This window comes from Microcaecilia unicolor, chromosome 5 (genome assembly GCF_901765095.1).
Source record: "Microcaecilia unicolor chromosome 5, aMicUni1.1, whole genome shotgun sequence".
Classification (NCBI taxonomy): Eukaryota; Metazoa; Chordata; class Amphibia; order Gymnophiona; family Siphonopidae; genus Microcaecilia; species Microcaecilia unicolor.
Window position 1 is genome coordinate 341,251,077 of NC_044035.1, and position 25,595 is coordinate 341,276,671.

Consider the following 25,595-nt stretch of genomic DNA (forward strand, 5'->3'; position numbering starts at 1 on the left):
TTGAAGAGGTGGGCTTTAAGCAGAGATTTGAAGATGGGGAGGGAGGGGGCCTGACGTATGGGCTCGGGGAGTTTGTTCCACGCGTGGGGTGAGGCGAGGCAGAAAGGGCGGAGCCTGGAGTTGGCAGTGGTGGAGAAGGGTACTGAAAGGAGGGATTTGTCTTGAGAGCGGAGGTTACGGGTAGGAACGTAAGGGGAGATGAGGGTTGAGAGGTAAGGAGGGGCTGCAGATCGAGTACGTTTGTAGGTTAGTAGCAAAAGCTTGAATTGAATGCGGTACCTGATCGGAAGCCAGTGAAGTGACTTGAGGAGAGGGGTGATGTGAGTGTATCGGTTCAGGTGGAAGATAAGACGTGCAGCAGAGTTCTGAACAGACTGAAGGGGGGATAGGTGGCTAAGTTAAATCCAAGTTCTTGTAGCTGGCACAAAAGGTGGAGTATTGCCGAGAGGGGGGGGGGGGGTTGCCTCCAAGGGGGGAGCCCAGGCTCGGCGCTGGCAAGCTTCTTCTTTCCTGCTTCTGGGACTGTCCTCTCCTGCTCCTGTGTGCAACCCAGGACCCAGATAATTGCATTAATGCGATATCGCGTTAATGCAATCACCCGGGTTCCGATTCCCAGCACGGACAGGAGCAGCACAGGACAAAGGGCGCAGACAGAAAGGTGCGGGGGCGGCGTTGTCCCAAGTTGGGGGAGCTGGAGCGCGGCGACGGCCCAGGTGGGGAGGAGGGGGCAGTCGTTCGCAGCAGTCCAGTCCTGCCTCAGGCCCGGCCGTGTCTCTCGGGCGGCCCTGCCAGTCAGCAAGTGAAAGATTGACGTTTACCGCCTTCGACTTCCAGCATATTTTCCTTTCTTGGCAGCGTTACCTGATGCAGTCGGTGGATACTTGGGTTGGTTGTGATTTTGTAACTTCTGTTGGGAAGCTGTTGAGGTCTAAGAATAGATTTTATTATGCCTTTGGGCAGAGGTGGAAACACATTCTTGTGAGCTGGTTTCCTGGTGTTAATACAACAGAAACAGAGGAGAGGACAAAATGAATTAGTGAAAATATATATATATATAGAAAGAGTGGTTTCACTCTTGTGTTGATGGTGAAGTAGGGATGAGAATGAAGGCAGTGGAATGACAGTTTCAAAAGCCATTCCTAATGGAGAAGTAGATGCTTATAAAATTTGTTGTAAATATGCACGTTAAGTTAGACTAGCCGTTGAGCCCGTGAAAACGGGCTACTTTTGGAATGGGGGGGTTTCCGAGCCCCCCCCCCGAGGTCTGCGCCGCCCCGCCTCCCCCGGAGTCGCCGCCGCCGCCCCTCCACCCGGCCCGAGCAGCACTGTAAACTTACATCAGCACGCAGCAGCAGGCACATCAGCAAAGCTGCCGTCGGGGCGGGCTTCCTTCTCTGCCTGTGTCCCGCCCTCGTGTGACGTAACGTCGGCGAGGGCGGGACAAAGGCATAGAAGGAAGCCCGACGGCAGTTTTGGTGATGTGCCTGCTGCTGCGTGGTGATGTAAGTTCACAGTGGTCGGGCCAGATGGAGGGGCGGCGGCGACTCCGGGGGAGGGGGAGCGGTTCTGACGTCTGCAGCATGCCAATAGAGACTTCCCTCTCTGTCCCGCCCCCGTCATCACGTATTGACGCGGGGGCGGGGCAGAGAGGGAAGTCTCTACTGCGCATTTGCGAGTGAGTACGGTCACTCGCCGTTTATATGTTTGATGTGTAATTTCACCTGAATTGAACGAAGGTGTTCCCAGGGCTGGTGTTAGGGAGCCGTTTGCATTTATGCACGCAAACTTAGGTTCGTGCATACATAAGGGCTCTTTAATAAGCGGCGTCCTGCAGTAGTTCTGGGATCAGTGCGCCAATCCCACGCTAAAAAATAGAAAAAATGTTTAGCGAGAGGGGTGTGCTTGGGGGCGGAGAGTAGGCATGCCTTGCGCTAATCGGCAAATCGCTGCACACCGCCAATCAGCATGGGTTTAGTATGGGAGCGGTTACCGTCTAGTGAAGTAGGTGTTAGTAAGAGCTCACGCGCTAACGGCCATGCACTAATTGGGAAATTAGCGCAGGGCCATTGAGGGGAAAATTGAAATTGTGTCCATTTTACTGCCGTGTTAAAAGTGGCCTCAGCATGCGGGAAAACCCATGCACTAAAAAACAGTGCAGGCCAGGGGGCGTAGCCAGACTTCGGCAGGTCCAGAGCCCGAGGTGAGGGGGCACATTTTAGCCCCCCCCCCCCCCCCGGTGCCACCGACCTCCCCCCCGCCATTTTTTACACACATCCCCTCAGCATCGCCACCACCAACTTTGACCCCCCTCCCTTCCCGCCACCACCAACACTCCCCCGCCGTCACCGCCGGGTACCTTTTGCTGGCAGGGGACCCCAACCCCCGCCGGCCGAAGTGCTCTTTTCCGGCGCGGCCGTGTTGCTGGCTGATCTGCAAGGCTTCGTTCTGTTTCTGTGAGTCTGGCGTCCTGATAGTTTTGGGGGGAGTGTTTGTTAGTACATATAAAGACCATATTTCAGAATTGCTTCTGGATACAGAAGGTTTCTCTTTAAATAAACCCTGTGTGGAATATCGATTTTGCTTTCATGCATATCCTCTACCGTGTCACCCAGCGTTGAGCATCCGCTGAAACGGATCTTTAAATGTATTCAGCTGTTAGAATGATTGAACTTTTTACCCTCCCCCCCCCCCCCCCCCCCCTTTCCTTTGTCATTGTGAATCTGATGTTTATATGTGAAGGGCAGATCATTAAATGGAACAGTAAGACTCACCTGCTACAGGGAAATCGATGGCGTGTTGACTCCGTTATCCGTGTGGTGCTAGGCAGTGCTGTGGATTAGTGATCTAACTTTTTACCACTGGGACCACAAGACCTGCCACGGATGATGGCATTTGTCCGCATTCCAAAGCTTGATTTATTTGTTGCATTTGTATCCCACATTTTCCCACTTATTTGCAGGCTCAATGTGGCTTACAATTTTTCCGTCATGACTTATACCATTTCAGAGTACAGATATCAATAGAAATCAAACAAAATAAAACATGGAAAAGAAAATAAGATGATACCTTTTTATTGGACATAACTTAATACATTTCTTGATTAGCTTTCGAAGGTTCCGATCTGACGAAGAAGGGCAACCTTCGAAAGCTAATCAAGAAATGTATTAAGTTATGTCCAATAAAAAAGGTATTATCTATTTTCTTTTCCATGTTTTATTTTGTTTGATTTCTATTGATAACCTTTAAGAGTGGACTAACACGGCTACCACACCTCTCTACATGTAGAACCCCAAAGAATAGCAAGATTCCGGAATGCTAAAGAGTGACAAGATTCCACAGCAGAATCTCAAAGAGTAGCAACGTTCCATGTAGAACCCGATCTGACCAAGAAGGGCAACCTTTGAAAGCTAATCAAGAAATGTATTAAGTTATGTCCAATAAAAAAGGTATCATCTTATTTTCTTTTCCATGTTTTATTTTGTTTGATTTCTATTGATACCTTAAGAGTGGACTAACACGGCTACCACACTCCTCTACTTAAGAGTACAGATACAATTGGTAATAGATATAGAACATGGATGATATAATGAACAATCAGGTAAAAAAAGGGGAAAACAAACAATTGGTATCACATATTGAACATGGATTATATAATAAAATTAGATGATACGATATAGGGAGAAAATAATCCGATTGTTAAGTAAATGATGAAAGAATTACGGTTCTAATTATGAGTCATTATGGTATGTCACGGGCTGTGCTTCCAGGGGCCATGATGGCTACTGTCGCAAAATCTCTAGTCCTGGTTTTTTGCCAAGTAACAGGAGCTGGACTCAAGAATCGAATAGTAGTTTCCCCACATAGTAACATAGTAGATGACGGCAGAAAAAGACCTGCACGGTCCATCCAGTCTGCCCAACAAGATAAACTCATATGTGCTACTTTTTGTGTATACCTGACCTTGATTTGTATCTGCCATTTTCAGGGCACAGACCGTAGAAGTCTGCCCAGCACTAGCCCCGCCTCCCAACCACCAGCCCCGCCTCCCACCACTGGCTCTGTGAATTGGCGAAACCCTGGGACAAGCAGAGAGAATCCCTAGCTGAAAAGGCTACAGGCAGAGAAGAAGATCAAATAGGATGAATAACAGTAATGGAATTCAAACATTCGTGGGATAAACATAATGGAATCCTACTCGGAAGGAAGGGATCCCCAGAAGCTTAGCCGAGATTGGGAGGCAGAGCCGGTGGTGGGAGGCGGGGCTAGTGCTGGGCAGACTTATACAGTCTGTGCCCTGACAATGGCAGATACAAATCAAGGTAAAGTATACACAACAAGTAGCAAACGTGAAATTATCTTGTTGGGCAGACTGGATGGACCGTGCAGGTCTTTTTCTGCCGTCATCTACTATGTTACTATGTTTAACAGATTTTTTTTTTAAATGGCCTGGTTAGATCAAGGGTCAGAGAGCACTGTTTTCTAGTCCCACTGTTTGGCTCCTGTTCAATAGCTACTGTCATTGTAAACCGAGTTGCTATGCCAAGACAACCACCACATTCGGAAAATTTTTAACACAAGTATCAGAACTGAAAATTGAGACAAAAAAAGCACCTTGAATCTGGTGTAAGAAAATATTGGTGAAAGGCCCTTTTCTTTCAGGGTCAGTTTCCATGGAAAGATGAAGTTGTGTACCCAACCCAATTTCAGTGCTCAGGTCAGGTCTTCCACCAGCCACATGCCGTAAAGACAGAATGAACAGCACCAGGAGGGAGGGAATCCCACGCATTGTGCAGTGGTGACATCTAGTGGTCAGATTTAGAAGCCGTAGTGCTTGGGCCTCAGCTGAGCACTGTCGGTGCAATGACTGGTCTATATATGTTTTGAGGAGGTATAAAAATACCGCTTCTGCTTTTAAATTTTAACTGATAAACCCTCATAAAACACCCTAATGCAAAAGAAAAGTGTGTATTGGAAAAATACCAGAAAAAGTCATCATAGCACTCCGTACATAAGCACTGCCACGCTGGGAAAAGACCAAAGGTCCATCAAGCCCAGCACTCTGTCTCCGACAGCGGCCAATCCAGGCCCCAAGAACCTGGCAAAAACCCCAAAATGTAATAACGATCAATGGACTTTTCCTTCAGGAACGCGTAATTAAACTCTGGAATTCGTTGCCTGAGAACGTGGTGAAGGCGGTTAGCTTGGCAGAGTATAAAAAGGGGGTTAGACGGTTTCCTAAAGGACAAGTCCATAAACCGCTACTAAATGGACTTGGGAAAAATCCACAATTCCAGGAATAACATGTGTAGAATGTTTGTACGTTTGGGAAGCTCGCCAGGTGCCCTTGGCCTGGATTGGCCGCTGTCGTGGACAGGATGCTGGGCTCGATGGACCCTTGGTCTTTTCCCAGTGTGGCATTACTTATGCACTTATGTAGGAATCTGTCCAGACCCCCTTTAAACTCAGCAAGGCCAGCTGCCGTCACTACCTTCTCCGGCAATGAGTTCCAGAGTCTGTCTACGCGCTGAGTAAAGAAAAACTTTCTCCGATTTGTTTTAAACCTACCACATTCTAATTTCATCTTGTGTCCCCTGGTTCTATTATTATTGTTAGAAAGTGTAAACAATAATAGAACCGTCACCGCTTTCATTGCCTGTCCCTTTTGATGCTTTTTCCACTCTCGTATTATGTATTTGATTCAACCGACAGGTGCCTTAGCAATAGTACCTGCACTGTGAAAATACAGAAAAGCATAAATTTTATTATACCTTTATAGCCCTTAATTAGCTAGAAAAACCAACAGGTTAATTGTGAGTGCACCCGTGGTGCCGGATGGTTTCAAGCCCAGTGAAACAAAGTATACATTGTTTTACCCTGCAACAACAACAGGAAGTGTCTGTCTAAGGGCGGAAACCTTTGGATACATTTTTATTTCTACCAAAACACTGGTGGTAGCTTGTGGAAATTGAAACCATTTGGGGAGCTTTTTGTGTGCCGTCTGATTGGGTAAAATATAATAAAGGGCCTGAAAATCTTACTAGTGGGACGACTCGAGTAAAAGGCTGTAAGTAATTAATTAATTACCTTTTCCTTTTAATCGCCTTTTAATGTTTACTCAGACTTCTGATTGCTGCTTTTTTGCCCTGTCATATTTCTCTTCTTCAGAGTTCAAACACAGTGTGTTTTTGTATAAATATGTATCTAGAGAGCAGTAGCAGAATCTACCGGGTAATCAGAAGCGATTTTCATTTAAACTTGATATCGTGGAGGGCTTTGCATAAAGATCATTTGGTCCAGCCAGTCTGTCCATTGTGGATGCTTTAGTTTTCAGAGTCCCTTTGCAGGGAGCATGACGGTTTTATCCTGAAATCACCTGTGTGCCCTGACTAACTCTTTTTCCGCTGCAGTGTGGCTGTTCATGCGTTAGTGTGCATTTGGTTTGTCTGTTCGTACTAAGGGGCCTCTTTTACCGAATGGTGTTAAGCTCTTAACCTGTAGATAGTGAACAGTAAAAGACTGAAAGCCCACCTCTTTAACATTGCTTTTGACTCGTAACCACTTGTAACCACTCGCCTCCACCTACCCTCCTCTCTTCCTTCCCGTTCACATTAATTGATTTGATTTGCTTACTTTATTTATTTTTTGTCTATTAGATTGTAAGCTCTTTGAGCAGGGACTGTCTTTCTTCTATGTTTGTGCAGCGCTGCGTACGCCTTGTAGCACTATAGAAGTGATAAATAGTAGTAGTAGTAGTCTCTTGTAACCAGAGCTAATATTGTGATGTCATAATGCCTCAGGCCACCAATAAGAGTCAACCTCATCAGTGATGTCACAATGGCTTGATTGTCCTATACTTGGCTCACTTTTATTACATAGCTCTTTGAGCAGGGACTGTCTTTCTTCTATGTTTGTGCAGCGCTGCGTACGCCTTGTAGCGCTATAGAAGTGACAAATAGTAGTAGTAGTAGTAGTAGCAGTACTACTGCGCAAATGTGTTAGTTTTGCTGTTACCGTGCTGTAAACTGTGCGTTATTGTGTGTGTGGGGGGGGGGGGGGGGGGGGGTCCAGAATTTTGATTGAGGGGGTGTGGCATGGAAGGAGAGTGGACGTGGAAATGTTAGCTGTCAGCACTTTATACTTAGTCTGCACCAGCTGGCAAATACAGGGTTAATGCGGGAGCGCATTTCGGATCCTAAATAGGAGGCGTGAAGTGCTCCTGCATTAACTCTGCAATAGCATGTGGAGGAGTAAGTGCATTCACTCTACCGCTCCCCAATACCTCTCCACTCTTGTCTCTCCCTACGCCCCCACCTCGGGTACTCCGTTCTGTGGATAAGTCTCTCTTGTCTGTCCCCTTCTCCTGTACTGCTAATTCCAGACTCCGTTCCTTTTATCTCGCTGCACCTCACGCCTGGAATAGAATTCCCGAGCTTGTACGTCTAGCCCCGTCCTTGGCCGTTTTCAAATCCAGGCTAAAAGCCCACCTCTTTAACACTGCTTTTGACTCCTAACCACTGCTCACTTGCCCTGTACCCTTTTATCCCCACCTCTTTAATTCCCTTACCTCTTAGTTGTTCTGTCTGTTTGCCTGTCCTATTTAGATTGTCAGCTCTTTAAGCAGGGACTGTCTTTTCATGTATGGTGTACAGCGCTGCGTATGCCTTGTTCCGCTATAGAAATGATAAGTATTAGTAATGTAGAAGCCTGCCCTTGCAGATCAGGAACGCGGCCGCGCAGGCTTCTGTTTCTGTGAGTCTGACGTCCTGCACGTACGTGCAGGACGTCAGACTCACAGAAACAGAAGCCTGCGCGGCCGCGTTCCTGATCTGCAAGGGCAGGCTTCTAGATGGAATGTTGCTAGTGGAGGAGTAGCCTAGTGGTTAGTGCAGAGGAACATGGAATGTTGCTACTATTTGAGATTCTGGAATGTTGCTACTATTGGAGATTCTAGACGGAATGTTGGTAGCTCTTTGAGCAGGGACTGTCTTTTCATGTATGTTGTACAGCGCTGCGTATGCCTTGTAGCACTATAGAAGTGATAAGTAGTAGTAGGAGTAGTCTAGTGGTTAGTGTAGCAGACTTTGATCCTGGGGAACTGGGTTTAATTCCCACTGCCGCTCCTTGTGACTCTTAGCAAGTCACTTTTAACCCTTCATTGCCCCAGGTACAAAATAAGTACCTGTATGTACTAAGTAAACCGCTTTGAATGTAGTTGCAAAAACCATAGAAAGGCAGTATATGAAGTCCCATTCCCTTTTCTTAATGGTAGCATTAATTTAAAAAAAGGTGGGAAAGCATTGTAAAAGTGCTGTGCACGATTTGCAGTTATCATGCAGTAAAATCCTGCATTATCACATTAACTGCAAATTTTGGGCCCTGTTTACAAAGGCACGCTAGTGTTTTCAGCGCACGCTAACCATGCAGATCAGCATAATATTTATTCCTATGGGTGTCTACACAGTGTGTGCTATTTTTTAGCGTGCGCTAAAAACGATAGCGTGCCTTTGTAAACAGGGCCCTTCATTCGACATTTTTATTTCTTTTTGTACTGAAGTGCACTAGAAGGGGGTCCTTAATTTATCTAGAGGCTCATTTTCAAAGCACGTAGACTTACAAAGTTTCACGTTAAGTCTATGTGCTTTGATGTAGTGTGTATTAAATCAATTTGGTGGGTACTTTATAGGGAATTTTCAGTACCCACCAAATTGATTTAATACACACTTCCAGAATAACTAAGGCATGCTAAGTCAATTTGTACACATTAAGAGACTCCCCATAAAAAACAACGTATAAACCTCTAAGCGTCGTTCGCCAGCATAAAGCTTCCCTGCTACTGTGGTGTGCTGAGGGCAGACGGAGAGAGAGAAGATCCCTGCTAAGGAGGAGTTCCTCGTGTGCAGTTTCCATCCCAGTGACGTCTTGACGTCATCTCTAGTTCACCGCTTGCCCGCATAGAACTTCTTTCTGCTGCAGCACGCGGCCTTGGGCAGTCCCCTTAGGAGGAGCCTTAGGCAGTCCCCTTAGGAGGAGCCTTGGGCAGTCCCCTTAGGAGGAGCCTTAGGCAGTCCCCTTAGGAGGAGCCTTGGGCAGTCCCCTCAGGAGGAGCCTTGGGCAGTCCCCTTAGGAGGAGCCTTGGACAGTCCCCTTAGGAGGAGCCTTAGGCAGTCCCCTTAGGAGGAGCCTTGGACAGTCCCCTTAGGAGGAGCCTTGGGCAGTCCCCTTAGGAGGAGCCTTAGGCAGTCCCCTTAGGAGGAGCCTTGGGCAGTCCCCTTAGGAGGAGCCTTGGACAGTCCCCTTAGGAGGAGCCTTGGACAGTCCCCTTAGGAGGAGCCTTGGACAGTCCCCTTAGGAGTAGCCTTGGACAGTCCCCTTAGGAGGAGCTGGGAACTGTCAGATTCTGTAAAGGTACATTTTCTTGTTATATTTACCGTGATGGGGAAGTGTAGAGAAAAACCTAAGGCATAGGTTAGTATTCCGAGGAATGAGGGTCCCATGGACAAGCATGTTGTAGTTGGGCCCCCTCCAACTATGTTGATGGTCCATGTGACTCCAGCCCTTCGTTAAGTTCTGGGGGTAGACCGGTCCCCCCCCTCTCCACAGCAAATTCTTATGAATTTCGGCTTGCTGAGCTTTCTCTGGAAGGTTTGCTCCCACCCGGGAATGGTAGAAGTAAGGAGGTGGTTGATGATTCTGTATCAAATGTTACTTTGCCTTTCTCAACAGACGGTGGCTAAGCTCTTAGACCTGGACACTAAACTAGTTTTTATTGAAATCTCAGACTCTCACGGGGTTAGAGTTCTTCAATCTTCATTTGCTTCTGGAATTAAAGATTAGCGTATATTTACATAGGCATCTTGATAATTTGAAAAATATGTTATGAGTTAAAGAACTTGAGGTTTTTGAACTTTCCTATTCATCATTTATTAACTTCGGAAATACTCCTGAAAAAATAACTCAAGGAGGTTTTGCTTTCTGATTCTGTAGATTCCAGGTCATTGTTGAATTGTTACTATGTATTTATTCGGAAGCCAAGTGTAGAAGAACAAGCAGGGTTGGATTCCCCTAATTTAACTGATTTTCTTGAAACTTCACAAGATATTATTCTCTCAAGGGCAACCCTGCTTGTAACTTTCAGAGCAGAGCAGGGAAAGTTGAAAGTTCTGAAGTTTAATTTTCCAAAGAAAGATGTTTTTTCTTGTGTGGACAACCAATTCAGGTCTCTCCAGATGTGACCAGCGCTATGCAGCAACTTAGGAAGCAATTTTGGGCTCGTAAGGAGTGAGTTTTGGCTCTGGGAGCATCTTTTTTCATCGGTGGTACCCTATTCTTTGATTACCTTTCAAGCACAAAGATGTGTGTATTATGATCCTTCTCAGTTGGAATCTTTTTTTGTTGTTGAAAGAAAAAAATAGGTAGAAAAAGGTCAGTAATTAAGGGATCAGTTGTTGGATTTAATTATCCCTTTTTCTTTATGAACCATTTTCTGTAAATCTTCGTCCGTTTTTCCTTAATGTGATCTGGTTATTTCTTGTAATTGTATTATTTTGAAATTTAAATAAAAATTCCTAAATTAAAAAAAAATGTATAAAACAAACAGAAGCAGCACCTGAAAGAAAACTGAAGAAAAATTTGTGGTGGGTGGAGGGGGGACCTAAACTTAATTTTCTGAGCATTTGCTCACCTGTTCTGCACAAATTGGTTGTTATCCCTTCCTGCCAGCAGGTGGAGGTGGAGGAAAGACTGAATTCTACCGGTGACATCACTTGGTAATAAGCTGTGGTGCCCCCTGGAAGATTCCAGCATTTTTCTCTACCTTCAGCAGGCGGTAGGTTGCTGTTCGGTGCCCCTGAGTCCCTGGCCTAGCCCCCTGCTTTGTTGGTCTAGCCACGCAGCGTGATTGAGCCTAAGGGCTGCTCCTAGGCTTACGGATTTGTTCCGTGCCTAGTTGAGCACGGAGTTTGGCTGTGCGCATCCCTGCACTAAAATAATCTTCACTGTCGGAGATTAAGAACCCCTTGTAGGTTATACTGTTCAAGGTCGTAAATTGCAGATGTCTTAAAGGAAGTGAACAGGTAAAGTTTCTCATCAGTTCTGTTTTCCGCTGACCTGAATAGTTTATGACCTGCCAGAGGTCAACCAGAGGATCCCACTGTCTTAGGCTGACCCTCCCTGAAGGGCAGAAAAGAAGGAGAGGAGAAATAAACCGGAAAGAGGGGATGTATCAGGCTCTTACCTGTGTATCTTAACCTGCATTCTGTTCCCTGAAAGGCGCACAGAGCCCTTGCGAGCTATCCATGACGAACTTGGCCTTCCAAAATTCAGCCTTGTGAAATTGCAGCTTCACAAAGCACTAAAGACACTTTCTGTTGCCAGATCCGAATTTGAAAGCTGCCGTTTTCCATCACTTTGTTGTGTGATTTGACAGCATTAAGCTCTTTTTGGATAAAAGTGCTGTTAAAATGTCTCTCTAGAGCTTGCCTCGTGGGGCTATGCAAGACCAGAACAAGGCTGGTGAAACTCCACAGTGATTCAGGGTAGCTTTTCTTGCTCGTGACTTTCCTGTTTTCCTCTGTGCAGTAAATGTGGATCACCAGATGATCCAGGGCTTTGGGCTTCCTGTGAGACTCAGATAATTGCTCTCCAGTAGGCACCGGGTGACGTGCAGCATCTGCAGAAGCCGCTGGGAATCCACTTATCACCGTCGGACAATATTGTGGCAGGATGAATACGCAGGGAGCATATCACGCTTCCTGTTAAGGATGCAATAATAACAGTTTTTCTTTCTGACACCCTTGGAAAATCATTATAAACACACACAGGTCCTTGCCTTGCTGGCCTAGTTTTTTTTTGTTTTGTTTTTGTCTTTTTTTGTTTTTTGCTTTGCTCTTTATTTACAGTTGTAATCCGTGCTGGCTGTTGTCTGAAAAAGGTCAGGTGGTGGTGGGGGAGGGGGGGGAAGGAGGTGTAGAACATATGATGTTTGTGTGTTCTGAATTTTTATTATCCTGTTCAGCACCATGTGGCTAATAGCAACCTACAAATTGAAATAATTCAGAGTAGCAGGGGGAGATTAAACAGCTTCATTTTAGATAAAACTTATTCCAGAGGCGACGGGGTTTACTTCCTCTGGAAAATAAAGTGTTGAAATCAGTGGAGCACCCTTGGCTTGGCGGGACAGCTCAGTTCGTACATGAGAAGGGCAGGAATGCATAATCTAAAATTGTGTTGCAAGGCTGGCCTGGGGAATAACTAGCTGAGTTATGAATATGTACTGCTGGGGAAGTGTGTGTGTGTGTGTGTGGTGGGGGGGGGGGCGTAGCAGGATTAACCTCTGAAGTCCTTTTCTGAAGTGTAAAACGAATCGGAGAAAATTTTTCTTCACTCAACATGTAATTAAACTCTGGAATTCGTTGCCAGAGAATGTGGTAAAGGCGGTTAGCTTAGCGGAGTTTAAAAAAAGGTTTGGACGGCTTCCTAAAGGAAAAGTCCATAGACCGTTATTAAATGGACTTGGGGAAAATCCACTGTTTCTGGGATAAGCAGTATAAAATGTTTTGTACTTCTTTGGGATCTTGCCGGGTATTTGTGATCTGGATTGGCCACTGTTGGAAACAGGATGCTGGACTTGATGGACCTTTGGTCTTTCCCAGTATGGCATTACTTATGTACTTAAAGGTGCCACCATTTGAGTAGCTCTGCTGAACTGTTTGTTAAGATCTAAGGGTGTTTTTTTTTTTTTACAAAGGGGTGTTAGCGTTTTCAGCGTGCGGTAAAAATAAGCCTGTGTGCTAAATGCTAGAGACACCCATACATTCCTATGGGCATCTCTAGCGTTTAGCGTGTGCTAATGATTAGCATGTGCTAAACGCTAGAGACGCCCATAGGAAGATATGCGTGTCTCTAGCGTATAACGCATGCTTATTTTTAACGCACGCAAAAAATGCTAGCACCCCTTTGTAAAGGAACCCCCTTAGTGATGAAAAATAGCAAATAAGGTTTGTACTGAAGGGTGCAGGAGTTAAAAACAGTGGCGTAGCCACAGGTGGGCTTGGGTGGGCCGGGGCCCACTCACTTTGGACTCAGGCCCACCCAAGATTGTGACACTCTTGTTGTGGCTGGTGGGGATCCCCAAATCTTGCCAGCTGAAGATTTTCTGTCCTTGGGCAGTCCCCACTCTTCCAAATGTCAGCCAGCAGCACTTGCCTTGAACTGAGGCTGAGACTGACCCTTCTGCACATGCTCAGTTTTCGCACATGCAAAAGCACCGAGCATGCACGGCCTGCCGGCAGCAGCATCAATATGAAGCAAGTGCTGCTGGCTGCCATTTGGAAGAGTGCTGGCTGCATGAGGAGGAGGAGGAAATCTTCAGCTGGCAGGGTTTGGGGATCTCCGCCAGCTCAAGTATTTAATATTTGGGGTTTGTGGGCAGGGAGGGGTGGAGAGAGAGGAGCAAACGGGGGTGGGGGGGAATGAATTCCATGCCCACCCGCCTTAGGCTCAGGCCCACCCAAAATTGGCCATCTGGCTACGCCCCCTGGTTAAAAAGCATGTTTCCATCCTTATCGCAGGATTCACTTCATATATTTGAAGATATCTGTGCTACCAATGATCATTGGCCTCTAACTCCCGACTTAGCCTCTGAATCTGTAAATTGATGGTAGATCAGATGTCGGCCATATTTGTTCTAAGAATCTGCCAAAATTCCGGTGGCTACTTAATGGCCTTTTCGGCAGGATCTTCTCAGAGTTTTCTGCTTCCTGTTCACACCACCATTGTAATGCAATCTTTCATTCACTTGTATATTTTGGCAGGACACATTTTATGTTGCTGAACAGAAGCCCCAAATCTGATACAAGAAAGTATTAATGAAGGGCCTCCGCTTGGGGCCCGAGGAAGGGAGGGTTAGTTGTTGAAAATGAGTCAAGAAATTATTACATGGGCCCAATAAAATGGCATCGCGTTAGATTAGTGGTTCTCAATCTAGTCCTCAGCACACACCTGGCCAATCAAGTTTTCAGGATACCTACAACGAATATGCATGAGAAAATACGTACAGATCCGTCATGCATATTCATTGTGGATAGGCTGGATGTATCCCGAGGACTGGGTTGAGAAGCCCTGACTGATGTGTATATAACCGGATCATCTCAAACATACCTAACCCTCCACTACCCAAACTGCAAAGGACTTAAATACAAAGCAACCTGTGCATCCAGCTTCTCCTATATAAAGCACACAACTGTGGAACGCACTGCCAAAAGCTGTGAAAACAACCTACGAGGCTGAAGAGCGTTTCCTGATCCTCGGAGGCAGCTTTGCCCACCCTCCCACCCTTACATTTAATTTGATGGGGTGAGGCTTCCTTGTTGTGTTGTAGATTTTGTTTTTAGGTGAATGGCGTTGGAATTGTCGCAGCGGCAAAAACCCGAGCTACAGGAGCAGTGGCTCACGGGGATGAGCCAGGTCGTTAAAGGCGGGTCGGGTGACCCGGAATAAATGTGCGGAGGTCCACAAAGGCCAGGGCTCTTGCTGTTAGGGCGGAGCCGGGAAGAGGAAGCGTTGCGTTGGCAGCAAGAAGCAGAGGTTGCTGCTTTGCTATCATGGCGAGCGGCGGTGGGGGCAGCTGTTGATGTTATGCCTTTTGACAACTGTAGCTCGGGGGGGGGGGGGGGGGGTGGCGGGGTTATCATTTACTGATGCTAATTGAAAGTTCAAAATGTTAATAAATCAAGCTGCGGCCTATGGTTATCCCATAATTGTGTGCAAAATGGTTATTGATTGATTGAGGTATGGTGAGAAAGCAAAGTAACTGGGAGGAGGGTAGGGGCATGCCTGGTAGAACCGGGTCCCAGCTCCAAGGGTTAAAGCCCTGTTACATTAGTATTCTAGAAAAGAAAATGCCCTTTAGGTCCTGGCGTATAGCTGCCACTCTGAATGCCTGCTCGTGACGTGCACTTACTTCCTTCTCTTGAGGAGGCGTTAACTGCACCTGCGCTAATTGTCAACGTCTAGTAGAAAACTTTCATGAGTGGTAAATCAAGGAACATAGAGGGCAGGGTCTTTTACACTTATGCTAATTTTTGCTGTTAAAGCACCGTGGGTGCAATACTATATACCATGCTGTAGTAAAAGGGTGAGATCTTCTGCATTTGATGACCATTGGTATCATGGTTTCATCAATAAATGTTTGATGTTTTTTTTTTCTGTTTCTTGCAGCCGACTGGGTACATGGAAAGCTCTATTTCCTATAGCGCAATAGAAGATGTTCAGCTGTTGTCCTGGGAGAATGCTCCAAAGTACTGTTTACAACTTACCGTTCCTGGGGGTACTGTCTTGCTTCAGGTAGGGTACATTTGACGTTTATTGCTTTCCTCCCTTCTTTGTTAGTAAATCGTGGCTGTAATTGACAAGGCTCCCGGAGGAGATGTAATTCATTATGGTCAGGTTGGGCATTTAACCAACAGGCCTGTCTTGGAGAACGATCAAGAACTTTTTAAGTATTCTGCGGGTTGCCAAGGATTCTGCTGCCTCTGCACTTCATCTGTATTAATGTTTGATGACAACATGGCATACGATAAATTTGACGATCAAAAATGCTGGATCCGGTGCCGAGGGCTTGGTGCTGCCAAGTGAGATACCCTAGTGGGCGTTAATTAGCTTGGGGGCTTTTTTGAATTGGCTGGACCTGCGCATTCCCTGCAGGAGGCACTTAACGGGCACAGGAAAAAAGAGCTGAGCCCGAACTGCATCTTAACGTAACCCTTGCTGGGCTTCATAGCAGCGCTAGGATTGTTCCTAGAGGGAGCTGTATCCTGCTTTCTTGGTTGTAGAAACCTGATGCAGCCTGGCAGGTCTATGCAGGGACTTACGTTTAAAGAGGGTGAAGGATGGAAAATGCCTATATTGTCTCCCATGTTATTTCATATTATTTATAACCTGAAACAACTAAAACCCTAACATTTTGAATTTTTCCCCTCTGTTGTTATCAATAGAAATCAAACAAAATAAAACATGGAAAAGAAAATAAGATGATACCTTTTTTATTGGACATAACTTAATACATTTCTTGATTAGCTTTCGAAGGTTGCCCTTCTTTCTCAGATCGGAAATAAGCAAATGTGTTAGCAGATAGTATATATAAATGAAACATCCAAGCATTACTTTGACAGTCTGACAGAGTGGGAGGGTGGGGGTATGCATGGGGACATCAAAGCATTTCATTGATATTCTAACAGAATGGGTGTTGGTAGGTGAGAGGAGGGTAATAAACAGAGAAATAACCAGAGAAATACAGCTTTATGGTTTATAATGGGTTAGAAGACCCAGATCCTTATTAAGTCCTGTTTGTTGGGAGTCAAAATATTCAATCATTCTTATTTCAAAGGTCTTACGTTCCTGTATTGTTTTAAAGTTACCTTTCAGGATTCTTACTGTGAAATCACTGGTGCAGTGTTCTGGTCTTGAAAAGTGTTGGCCCACAGGGGTGGGGGCCTGACTGGCACCGGCTATTTTCATGTGATGTCTGTGCAGATTGAATCTTGTTTTAAGCATCTGGCCTGTTTCTCCAATATAGCATCCTTCGTTACATTTTTTACACTGAATGATATATACCACATTGGAAGATGAGCATGTGAAAGATTCAGTGAAGAAGGGCAACCTTCGAAAGCTAATCAAGAAATGTATTAAGTTATGTCCAATAAAAAAGGTATCATCTTATTTTCTTTTCCATGTTTTATTTTGTTTGATTTGTATTGATAACCTTTAAGAGTGGACTAACACGGCTACCACACCTCTTTCCCTCTGTTGTTAATACTGTGCAGCGTTGCTCAATAGGTGCCTGTTGAGCGAGTGTGCACTGTCAATGAAATTTTCCCAGAACCAAAATAAAATAAAAATATTTTAAAAACCTGCAGATGACATGGGAAACTCAGCAAACAATTTTTTTCTTGTCTTCACACCCTTTAATCTGCATCTATTCTGCCAAAACAAGCATCTTGCTCTAGGATAGCCACAGGGAACAGAACATAACGATACAGAGTGGAAGCAAACGTGATGGATGAAGTATGATGATATGCAACAGTGTCCTAACTGCAGTGTCGCCTTCACACATCTCAGAGGGCTTTGAATACAGGAAGCCTGCATATGCTTTATACAGATCATGCAGTATAATGTGTGAGGGTGTTCAGGGGTATATCTAAAACAGGGCTTCCCAAACTGTCAGTCGCAATCCCAGATGGCGGTCAGAAAACCCACGTTTGGGGTGGTGACCTGGGCTGGCCATAAAATAAAGAACAGAAGAATATAAGAACATAAGAGTAGCCATACTGGGTCAGACCATTGGTCCATCTAGCCCAGTATCTTGTTTTTCAAACAGTGGCCAAGCCAGGTCACAAGTACCTAGCGGAACCCCACATCGTAGCAACATTGCATGTAGAACCCCAAAGAATAGCAAAGAACCCCAAAGATTCTGGAATCCTAAAGAGTGACAAGATTCCATTCAGAATCTCAAAGAGTAGCAACATTCCATGTAGTATCTCAAAGAGTAGCAAGATTCTGGAATTCTAAAGAGTGACAGGATTCCATTCAGAATCTCAGAGTAGCAACATTCCATACTACAAATCCCAGGGCAAGCAGTTGCTTCCCATGTCTGTCTCAATAGCAGACTGTGGACTTTTCCTCCAGGAATTTAAAACATTGATCCGTGCCTGTACTATACTTTGGCCTGTGCAGACTTCATGGAAGGCGAGAGATAATAGAGCCATCCACTGTGATGCTGTAGGAGGGACGGGTGAAGAGGAGTCAATGTGTTCAGCAAGGCCTTTCCAAGAAACACCAGGAGACGAACAATATGATGAAAAAACTTTATTCTTCTAATACCCAACATGGCACCATGTTTCAGCTAAGTGCCTGCCTCAGGGGTCTTAATGGGACAGGTAGATGTATACGCGCTTCAAAAATCTGAGAAAAATGAGTTGAAATGTGTGCACTTCAAATCTTAAAGCACTTGCTGTCTTTAGAAAGACGGGAAGTGTAGCCCAAAGACACACATAGAGTCAATGATTGCTGTGAAAGCAGGAAAGCACTAGACAGCAAGTGCCGTGTCGGGTATTAGAGGAATAAAGTTTTTTCATCATATTGTTCGTCTCCTGGTGTTTCTTGGAAGGGCCTTGCTGGTCACACTACCCCTCTTCACGTGTATCCCCATACGTAGTGGACCTTGGTCTTCTGCTCCTGCGGCTTCCCTTCCCCGTAGGAGGGATGGGACCAGCAGCATGGAGGAAAGGTAGGCCTCTGGAGGTCGCAGGCATTCTGTGGTCATGATAATGAGGTCACGGCCTTCGAAAGTTTGACGTAGGATTATGATCCACAGCTCTCGGAGACCACGTTGGATGAAGTCTCAGTGAAGTAATACCAGGTAGTGAATTAGTGCTGTGGTCCATTGCTTAATAGCTGAAGAGTAGTGGGATTTGTAACCATTTACATCAACTGAAGATTGCACATATTTTCTCACAGCTAATATAAGATTTGGTCATAAGTACATAAGTACATAAGTAGTGCCATACTGGGAAAGACCAAAGGTCCATCTAGCCCAGCATCCTGTCACCGACAGTGGCCAATCCAGGTCAAGGGCACCTGGCACGCTCCCCAAACGTAAAAACATTCCAGACAAGTTATACCTAAAAATGCGGAATTTTTCCAAGTCCAATTAATAGCGGTCTATGGACTTGTCCTTTAGGAATCTATCTAACCCCTTTTTAAACTCCGTCAAGCTAACCGCCCGTACCACGTTCTCCGGCAACGAATTCCAGAGTCTAATTACACGTTGGGTGAAGAAAACTTTTCTCCGATTCGTTTTAAATTTACCACACTGTAGCTTCAACTCATGCCCTCTAGTCCTAGTATTTTTGGATAGCGTGAACAGTCGCTTCACATCCACCCGATCCATTCCACTCATTATTTTATACACTTCTATCATATCTCCCCTCAGCCGTCTCTTCTCCAAGCTGAAAAGCCCTAGCCTTCTCAGCCTCTCTTCATAGGAAAGTCGTCCCATCCCCACTATCATTTGATAATGGAAAAATTGGGGATATGACCTACTGCAATTTTTAGAGTATTGCAGTGTGGTCTTATTGCCGTTGTCAGTGAGTCCTAAAGCTCGTTCAGATTCCGAATTGAATGGACATGTTACTGGAAGAAATATGTAGAGGAGTTGTGTTTCTGGAATATAACCTTTCACATTTTTAAAATGGAAAATAAAGGACCAACCAAATATCTTCCTTCTTATATTGAATGTCCTGTCCTGGTAGGTAGCCAGCCAGGTTGCCAAAATGCAGTATGAACACCAATAACTGTTCGGCTGATATTTAAATGATAAAGAGGTTCATTTTCAATGTGCATAGGCTTAGGGGCATAATCGAAAGGGACGCCCAAGTTTTGCTGAGGATGTCCTTGCAAAACATCCCGGTGCAGGGGCGGGGAAACCCGTATTGTCGAAACAAGATGGACGTCCATCTTTCGTTTCAACAATGTGGTCGGGGACGCCCAAATCCTGAAATTTAGGTCGTCCTTAGAGATGGTCGTCCCTAGACTTGGTCATTTCTGATTTTCGGCAATAATGGAAACCAAGGACGCCCATCTCAGAAACGACCAAATGCAAGCCCTTTGGTCGTGGGAGGAGCCAGCATTCGTAGTGCACTGATCCCCCTGACATGCTGGGACACCAACTGGGCACCCTAGGGGGCACTGCAGTGGACTTCACAAATTGCTCCCTGGTACATAGCTCCCTTACCTTGTGTGCTGAACCCCCAAATCCCCCCCCAAACCCACTACCCACACCACTACCATAGCCCTTACAGGTGAAGGGGGGCACCTAGATGTGGGTACTGTGGGTTTGTGGTGGGTTTTGGAGGGCTCACATTTACCACCACAAGTGTAACAGGTAGGGGGGGATGGGCCTGGGTCCGCCTGCCTGAAGTACACTGCACCCACTAAAACTGCTTCAGGGACCTGCATACTGCTGTGATGGAGCTGAGTATGATATTTGAGGCTGGCAAAAAATATTTTTAAAGATTTTTTTGAGGATGGGAGGGGGTTAGTGACCACTGGGGGAGTAAGGGGAGGTCATCCCCGATTCTCTCCGGTGGTCATCTGGTCAGTTCGTACACCTTTTTGTGCCTTGGTTGTAAGAAAAACAGGACCAGGTAAAGTTGTCCAAGTGCTCGTCAGGGACGCCCTTTTTTTCCCATTATGGGTCGACGACGTCCAGGTGTTAGGCACGCCCAAGTCTTGCCTTCGCTACGCTTCCAACACCCCCCCCCCCCCCCCCCCCCCCCCCCCCCGTGAACTTTGGTCATCCCCGCGTCAGAAAGCAGTTGGGGATGCCCAAAATCGGCTTTCGATTATACCGATTTGGGCGACCTTGTTTGAAGGAAGCCCATCTTGCGATTTGTGTTGAAAGATAGGCTTCCTTCTCTTTCAAAAATGAGCCTGATAGTAACCTATAGAACTCTGTAAATCTAAATGCTTTGAAAATATGCCCTTTTGTAACTTTGTAAGTCAGTGTGCTTTGAAAATGAGCACCTTAACTAGGCAGCAAAGATTCTACCCAGTTCAGTTGTGCTGACCGGAGCAAACCTGGATATTCATCACCACTTAACTGAATAGTGCTGCTGAATATCTTGAGAGCGTGCGATAAGCTATTATAAAATAATAAATAGCACCAGAGGAAGTGGAAAGTTGATGTGCGGTGGTGGAAACCTTGCCCAGCTCTGGTTGGGTGGGTCCCACAAAAGTTCCCACGGTCACTTTTTAATAAAAACCTTGCATTTTTAACAGGGCTGCATTTCTGAAGTAGGCTGTGAAATCTGTAAGGCCTGATTATAGCTATTCTGATGCTGCTTTAGATTCTTTGTCACTTGTCAATTTGTATTTTATTATTTTTTTATTCTTTAATTTATTTAGAGCTGCATTTTGATAAAAATTTGTAATTACGATTAATCGTGTGATTAAAGTTGTTTTTGTTTTTTGCCCACTGCAGCTGCTTGTGATTCTGGGCAATGGAGCGACTTGCCTGGAGTCACAAGGAGCTGCAGTGGGGGAAAAATATATATAACATACCTTTCATCTTGTGATTAATCGTGATTAAAATTTTTAATAGAAATACAGCCCTAATCTTTAGGAAAGCTCTGTCCTAAAGTTCTTTTTACTGCCCAGAAAGAAGTTCTAAAGGAGTGTCCCATCTCACCCCTTGACGAGGCATCCTGTTCATGAGTATTTTTCTTTGCTGGAGGAAGTCTTGCAGATTCCTTGGTCTTGCTAAGTTCTTCCTCTTTCTCCTTCTACTTGGCCTGTGTGTCTTGGGTGGTCAAGTGCCTCTCAGTGATGTGTTAGCCCCTCATAATTGCATCTCCTAATCTGAAAACTACAAAATTGCTCCAATTTATTTTTCTTCTTGAATCTGGCAGCTGTAAGTACCCGTGTACGAAAAGAGTGGCGTCAGCTTGGCATTTATATGTAGAGGGATCATTTTATAACCCAGATGTGTAATTTTGCCAATTAGCTAGAGAAGTAGCAATTTATTTTGTAAAATATGGAGGCAGAAATGTAAAAAAACAAGGGAAATAGCTCCCTAAATCCTTCATGTAGATTTCTGCCCCCCCCCCAAAAAAAAAAATAACGTGACATCTCACATTGTATTGATCTCCACATGTAAATAACGGTTTTCTGAAATCACCATTTACACGTGTACATGATGGACACATGTAAATGTCACTATTTGTATATGGAGATGCTTTTTAAGTGCTCTCCATATCATGCATTTGCCTGAAAGTGAAATGAAGTCCATTGTAGACAAAAAAAAAAATCAAGATTGATACAGCTCGACAGAGCTTACAATCTAATTAGGACAGACAAACAGAACAAATAAGGGATAAGTACAAAGAGTAGCAAGATTCCGTGCGGAATCCCAAAGAGTAGCAACATTCCGGAATCTCAAACACTACTACTACTTATCATTTCTAAAGCGCTACTAAACATACGCAGCGCTGTACACTTGAACATGAAGAGACAATCCCTGCTCGACACAGCTTACAATCTAATCAGGACAGACAAACAGCACACATAAGGGATAAGGACAAAGAGTAGCAAGATTCCGGAATCCCAAAGAGAATCAAGATTCCATGCAGAATCCCAAAGAGTAGCAAGATTCCAGAATTCCAAACACTTCTACTACTTATCATTTCTATAGCGCTACTAGACGTATGCAGCACTGTACACTTGAACATGAAGAGACAGTCCCTGCTCGACAGAGCTTACAATCTAATTAGGCCAGACAAACAGAACAAATAAGGGATAAGGACAAAGAGTAGCAAGATTCCGGAATCCCAAAGAGAATCAAGATTCCATGTAGAATCCCAAAGAGTAGCAAGAGTCTGGAATCCCAAACACTACTACTACTTATCATTTCTATAGCGCTACTAGACGTATGCAGCACTGTACACTTGAACATGAAGAGACAGTCCCTGCTCGACAGAGCTTACAATCTAATTAGGACAGACAAACAGGACAAACAAGAGATAAGGGAATATTAAAGTGAGGATGCTAAAATAAGGGTTCTGAATATAGCTGTGGTTCCTAATGTGGCCTGTTTAGGCTGCATCCAGTTTGGGTTTTAGGGTGGTCATAATGAATATGTATAAGAGACAGACAGATGCATACCCTAGAGATACAGTATTTGCAGATGTGGCCTGTCCATATTGTTTATTCGTTAGGGGGCCATTTTACAAAATGGTGGTAAGCCCAATGTGGGCTTACCAGACATTAATCTGGAGCTACCACCGGCCCAATGTGAGGGCCGACGGTAGTTCCAGCCCCAGTGTGCGCCATTTCCTGCTGTGGGGAAAACAGGGCTGTATTTTCTAGCTCGGCGCTAACCCGGTGGTAGTCGTGCAGTGGGTTAGCACGGCAGCCCTTACCGCCACCTCAATGGGTGGCAGTAAGTACATAAGTATTGCCATACTGGGAAAAACCAAAGGCCCATCAAGCCCAGCATCCTGTTTCCAACAGTGGCCAATCCAGGTCACAAATACCTGGCAAGACCCCAAAAAGCTCAATACATTTTATGCTGCTTATCTCAGAAATAGTGGATTTTCCCCAAGACCATTTAATAATGGTCTATGGACTTTTCCTTTAGGAAGCCGTCCAAACCTTTTAAAAACTCTGCTAAGTTAACCATCTTTACCACATTCTCTGGCAACGAATTCCAGAGTTTAATTACACGTTGAGTGAAGAAACATTTTCTCCGATTCGTTTTAAATTTACTACATTGTAGCTTCATCGCATGCCCCCTAGTCCTAGTTTTTTTTGGAAAGCGTAAAGAGACGCTTCACATCTACCCATTCAAGTCCACTCATTATTTTATAGACCTCTTATCATATCTCCCCTCAGCCGCCTTTTCTCAAAGCTGAAGAGCCCTAGCCGATTTAGCCTTTCCTCATAGGGAAGTCGTCCCATCCCCTTTATCATTTTCGTCGCCCTTCTCTGCACCTTTTCTAATTCCACTATATCTTTTTTGAGATACGGCGACCAGAATTGAACACAATATTCGAGGTGTGGTCGCACCATGGAGCGATACAAAGGCATTATAACATGCTCATTTTTGTTTTCCGTTCCTTTCCTAATAATATCTAACATTCTAATTGCTTTCTTAGCCGCAGCAGCACACTGAGCAGAAGATTTCAACGTATCATCAATGACAACACCTAGATCCCTTTCTTGGTTCGTGACTCCTAACGTGGAACCTTGCAAGACGTAGCTATAATTCAGGTTCCTCTTTCCTACGTGCATCACTTTGCACTTGCTCACATTAAACGTCATCTGCCATTTAGACGCCCAGTCTCCCAGTCTCGTAAGGTCCTCTTGTAATTTTTCACAATCCTCCCGTGATTTAACGACTTTGAATAACTTTGTGTCATCAGCAAATTTAATTACCTCACTAGTTACTCCCATCTCTAGGTCATTTATAAATATGTTAAAAAGCAGCGGTCCCAGCACAGACCCCTGGGGAACCCCACTAACTATACTGACCATTTAACCCTACTCTCTGTTTTCTATCTTTTAACCAGTTTTTAATCCACAATAGAACACTACCTCCTATCCCCCTCGCTCGGCCACACGGTAAGAGCAATCTTACCGCATGGCCATGGCTATTTTCAGCCTTTTTGACCCGCTGCGGTAAAAATGGCTGCAGCACGCAGCAAAAATAGCCTCCGCCATTAGCTTAGGGCACCTTTTACTCGGTTTAGTAAAAGGATCCCTAGGTATCTTGAAAACCCATCTGACTGAGGAGGAAATAGGGCAGAGTAGGAGGGGGATTCAGCTCGCAAGGTGATGCATGGGACGAGCAGCAATTCAATCTGGATTTGTCCTTGAGCACAGTAGGAGTGCAGCAGGTAGCCATTTCTGGCGGGTATGTGGCAAGGACAATGTTGCGCTGATTACAACATTTGCAGGAGTCACTAGAGGTGACCGTGCAGGCCGCGTTCAGATGCACACGTTTTGTTCCAGAAAGTGATAACATTGAAAATGCTCCAAGAAAAGATACACAGCGAAGGCGACAAGATGGATGACGCCAAACAAACTTCTACTGGACTCAGAAAAAAGTTCACAGCAAGAGTTTATTCTTAAAAAAACTGGACTCGACACGAGTCGTGTTACGGCCGTTCAGACCTGCCTCAGGAGTCCCTAAAATGATATACAATAAATTATATTAACTGAAAACATTAATAAAAACGGATCGGTTACAAATAGTCTAAAAGCATAATCTCAAAAATGAATAAAAGCATAATCTCAAAAATAATTATAATTATAACAGACACAAGCCAAATACCCTAAAAAGATGTGTGTACCGATTTATAAAACATGGAAACAACATTAAAAAATGTATTAAAGAGTGAGTGGAGAGGAGTGGCCTAATGGTTAGGGTGGTGGACTTTGGTCCTGAGGAACTGAGTTCGATTCCCACTTCAGGCACAGGCAGCTCCTTGTGACTCTGGGCAAGTCACTTAACCCTCCATTGCCCCATGTAAGCCGCATTGAGCCTGTCATGAGTGGGAAAGCGCAGGGTACAAATGTAACAAAAATAAAATAGATACTATTGGAGATTCTACATGGAATGTTGCTACTATTGGAGATTCTACATGGAATGTTGAGATTCTGTTGCTACTATTGGAGATTCTACATGGAATGTTGCTATTCCACTAGCAACATTCCATGTAGAAGGCTGCGCAGGCTTCTGTTTCTGTGAGTCTGACGTCCTGCACGTACGTCAGACTCACAGAAGCAGAAGCCTGCGCGGCCACATTGGTGATCTGCAAGGGCCAACTTCTACATGGAATGTTGCTAGTGGAATAGCAACATTCCATGTAGAATCTCAAATAGTAGCAACAGTGGAGGAGTGGCCTAGTGGTTAGGGTGGTGGACTCTGGTCCTGAGGAACTGAGTTTGATTCCCACTTCAGGCACAGGCAGCTCCTTGTGACTCTGGGCAAGTCACTTAACCCTCCATTGCCCCATGTAAGCCGCATTGAGCCTGTCATG

At 45.0% G+C, this 25,595-nt stretch overlaps 1 protein-coding gene across 3 annotated transcripts in view; it reads left to right on the top strand.

Moving 5' to 3' along the window:
- Positions 1 to 25,595, top strand: part of CMIP (c-Maf inducing protein) — a 321,266-nt gene that overhangs the window by 158,645 nt on the left and 137,026 nt on the right. For 2 of the 3 annotated variants that reach the window (XM_030204511.1, XM_030204512.1), the window contains exon 2: positions 15,217 to 15,342. In XM_030204511.1, coding sequence (XP_030060371.1) covers positions 15,217 to 15,342 — 126 coding nt within the window. Of the gene's footprint in view, positions 1 to 5,979; positions 6,065 to 15,216; positions 15,343 to 25,595 lie in introns of those variants that run through there. The other variant, XM_030204513.1, reaches the window with a different exon arrangement.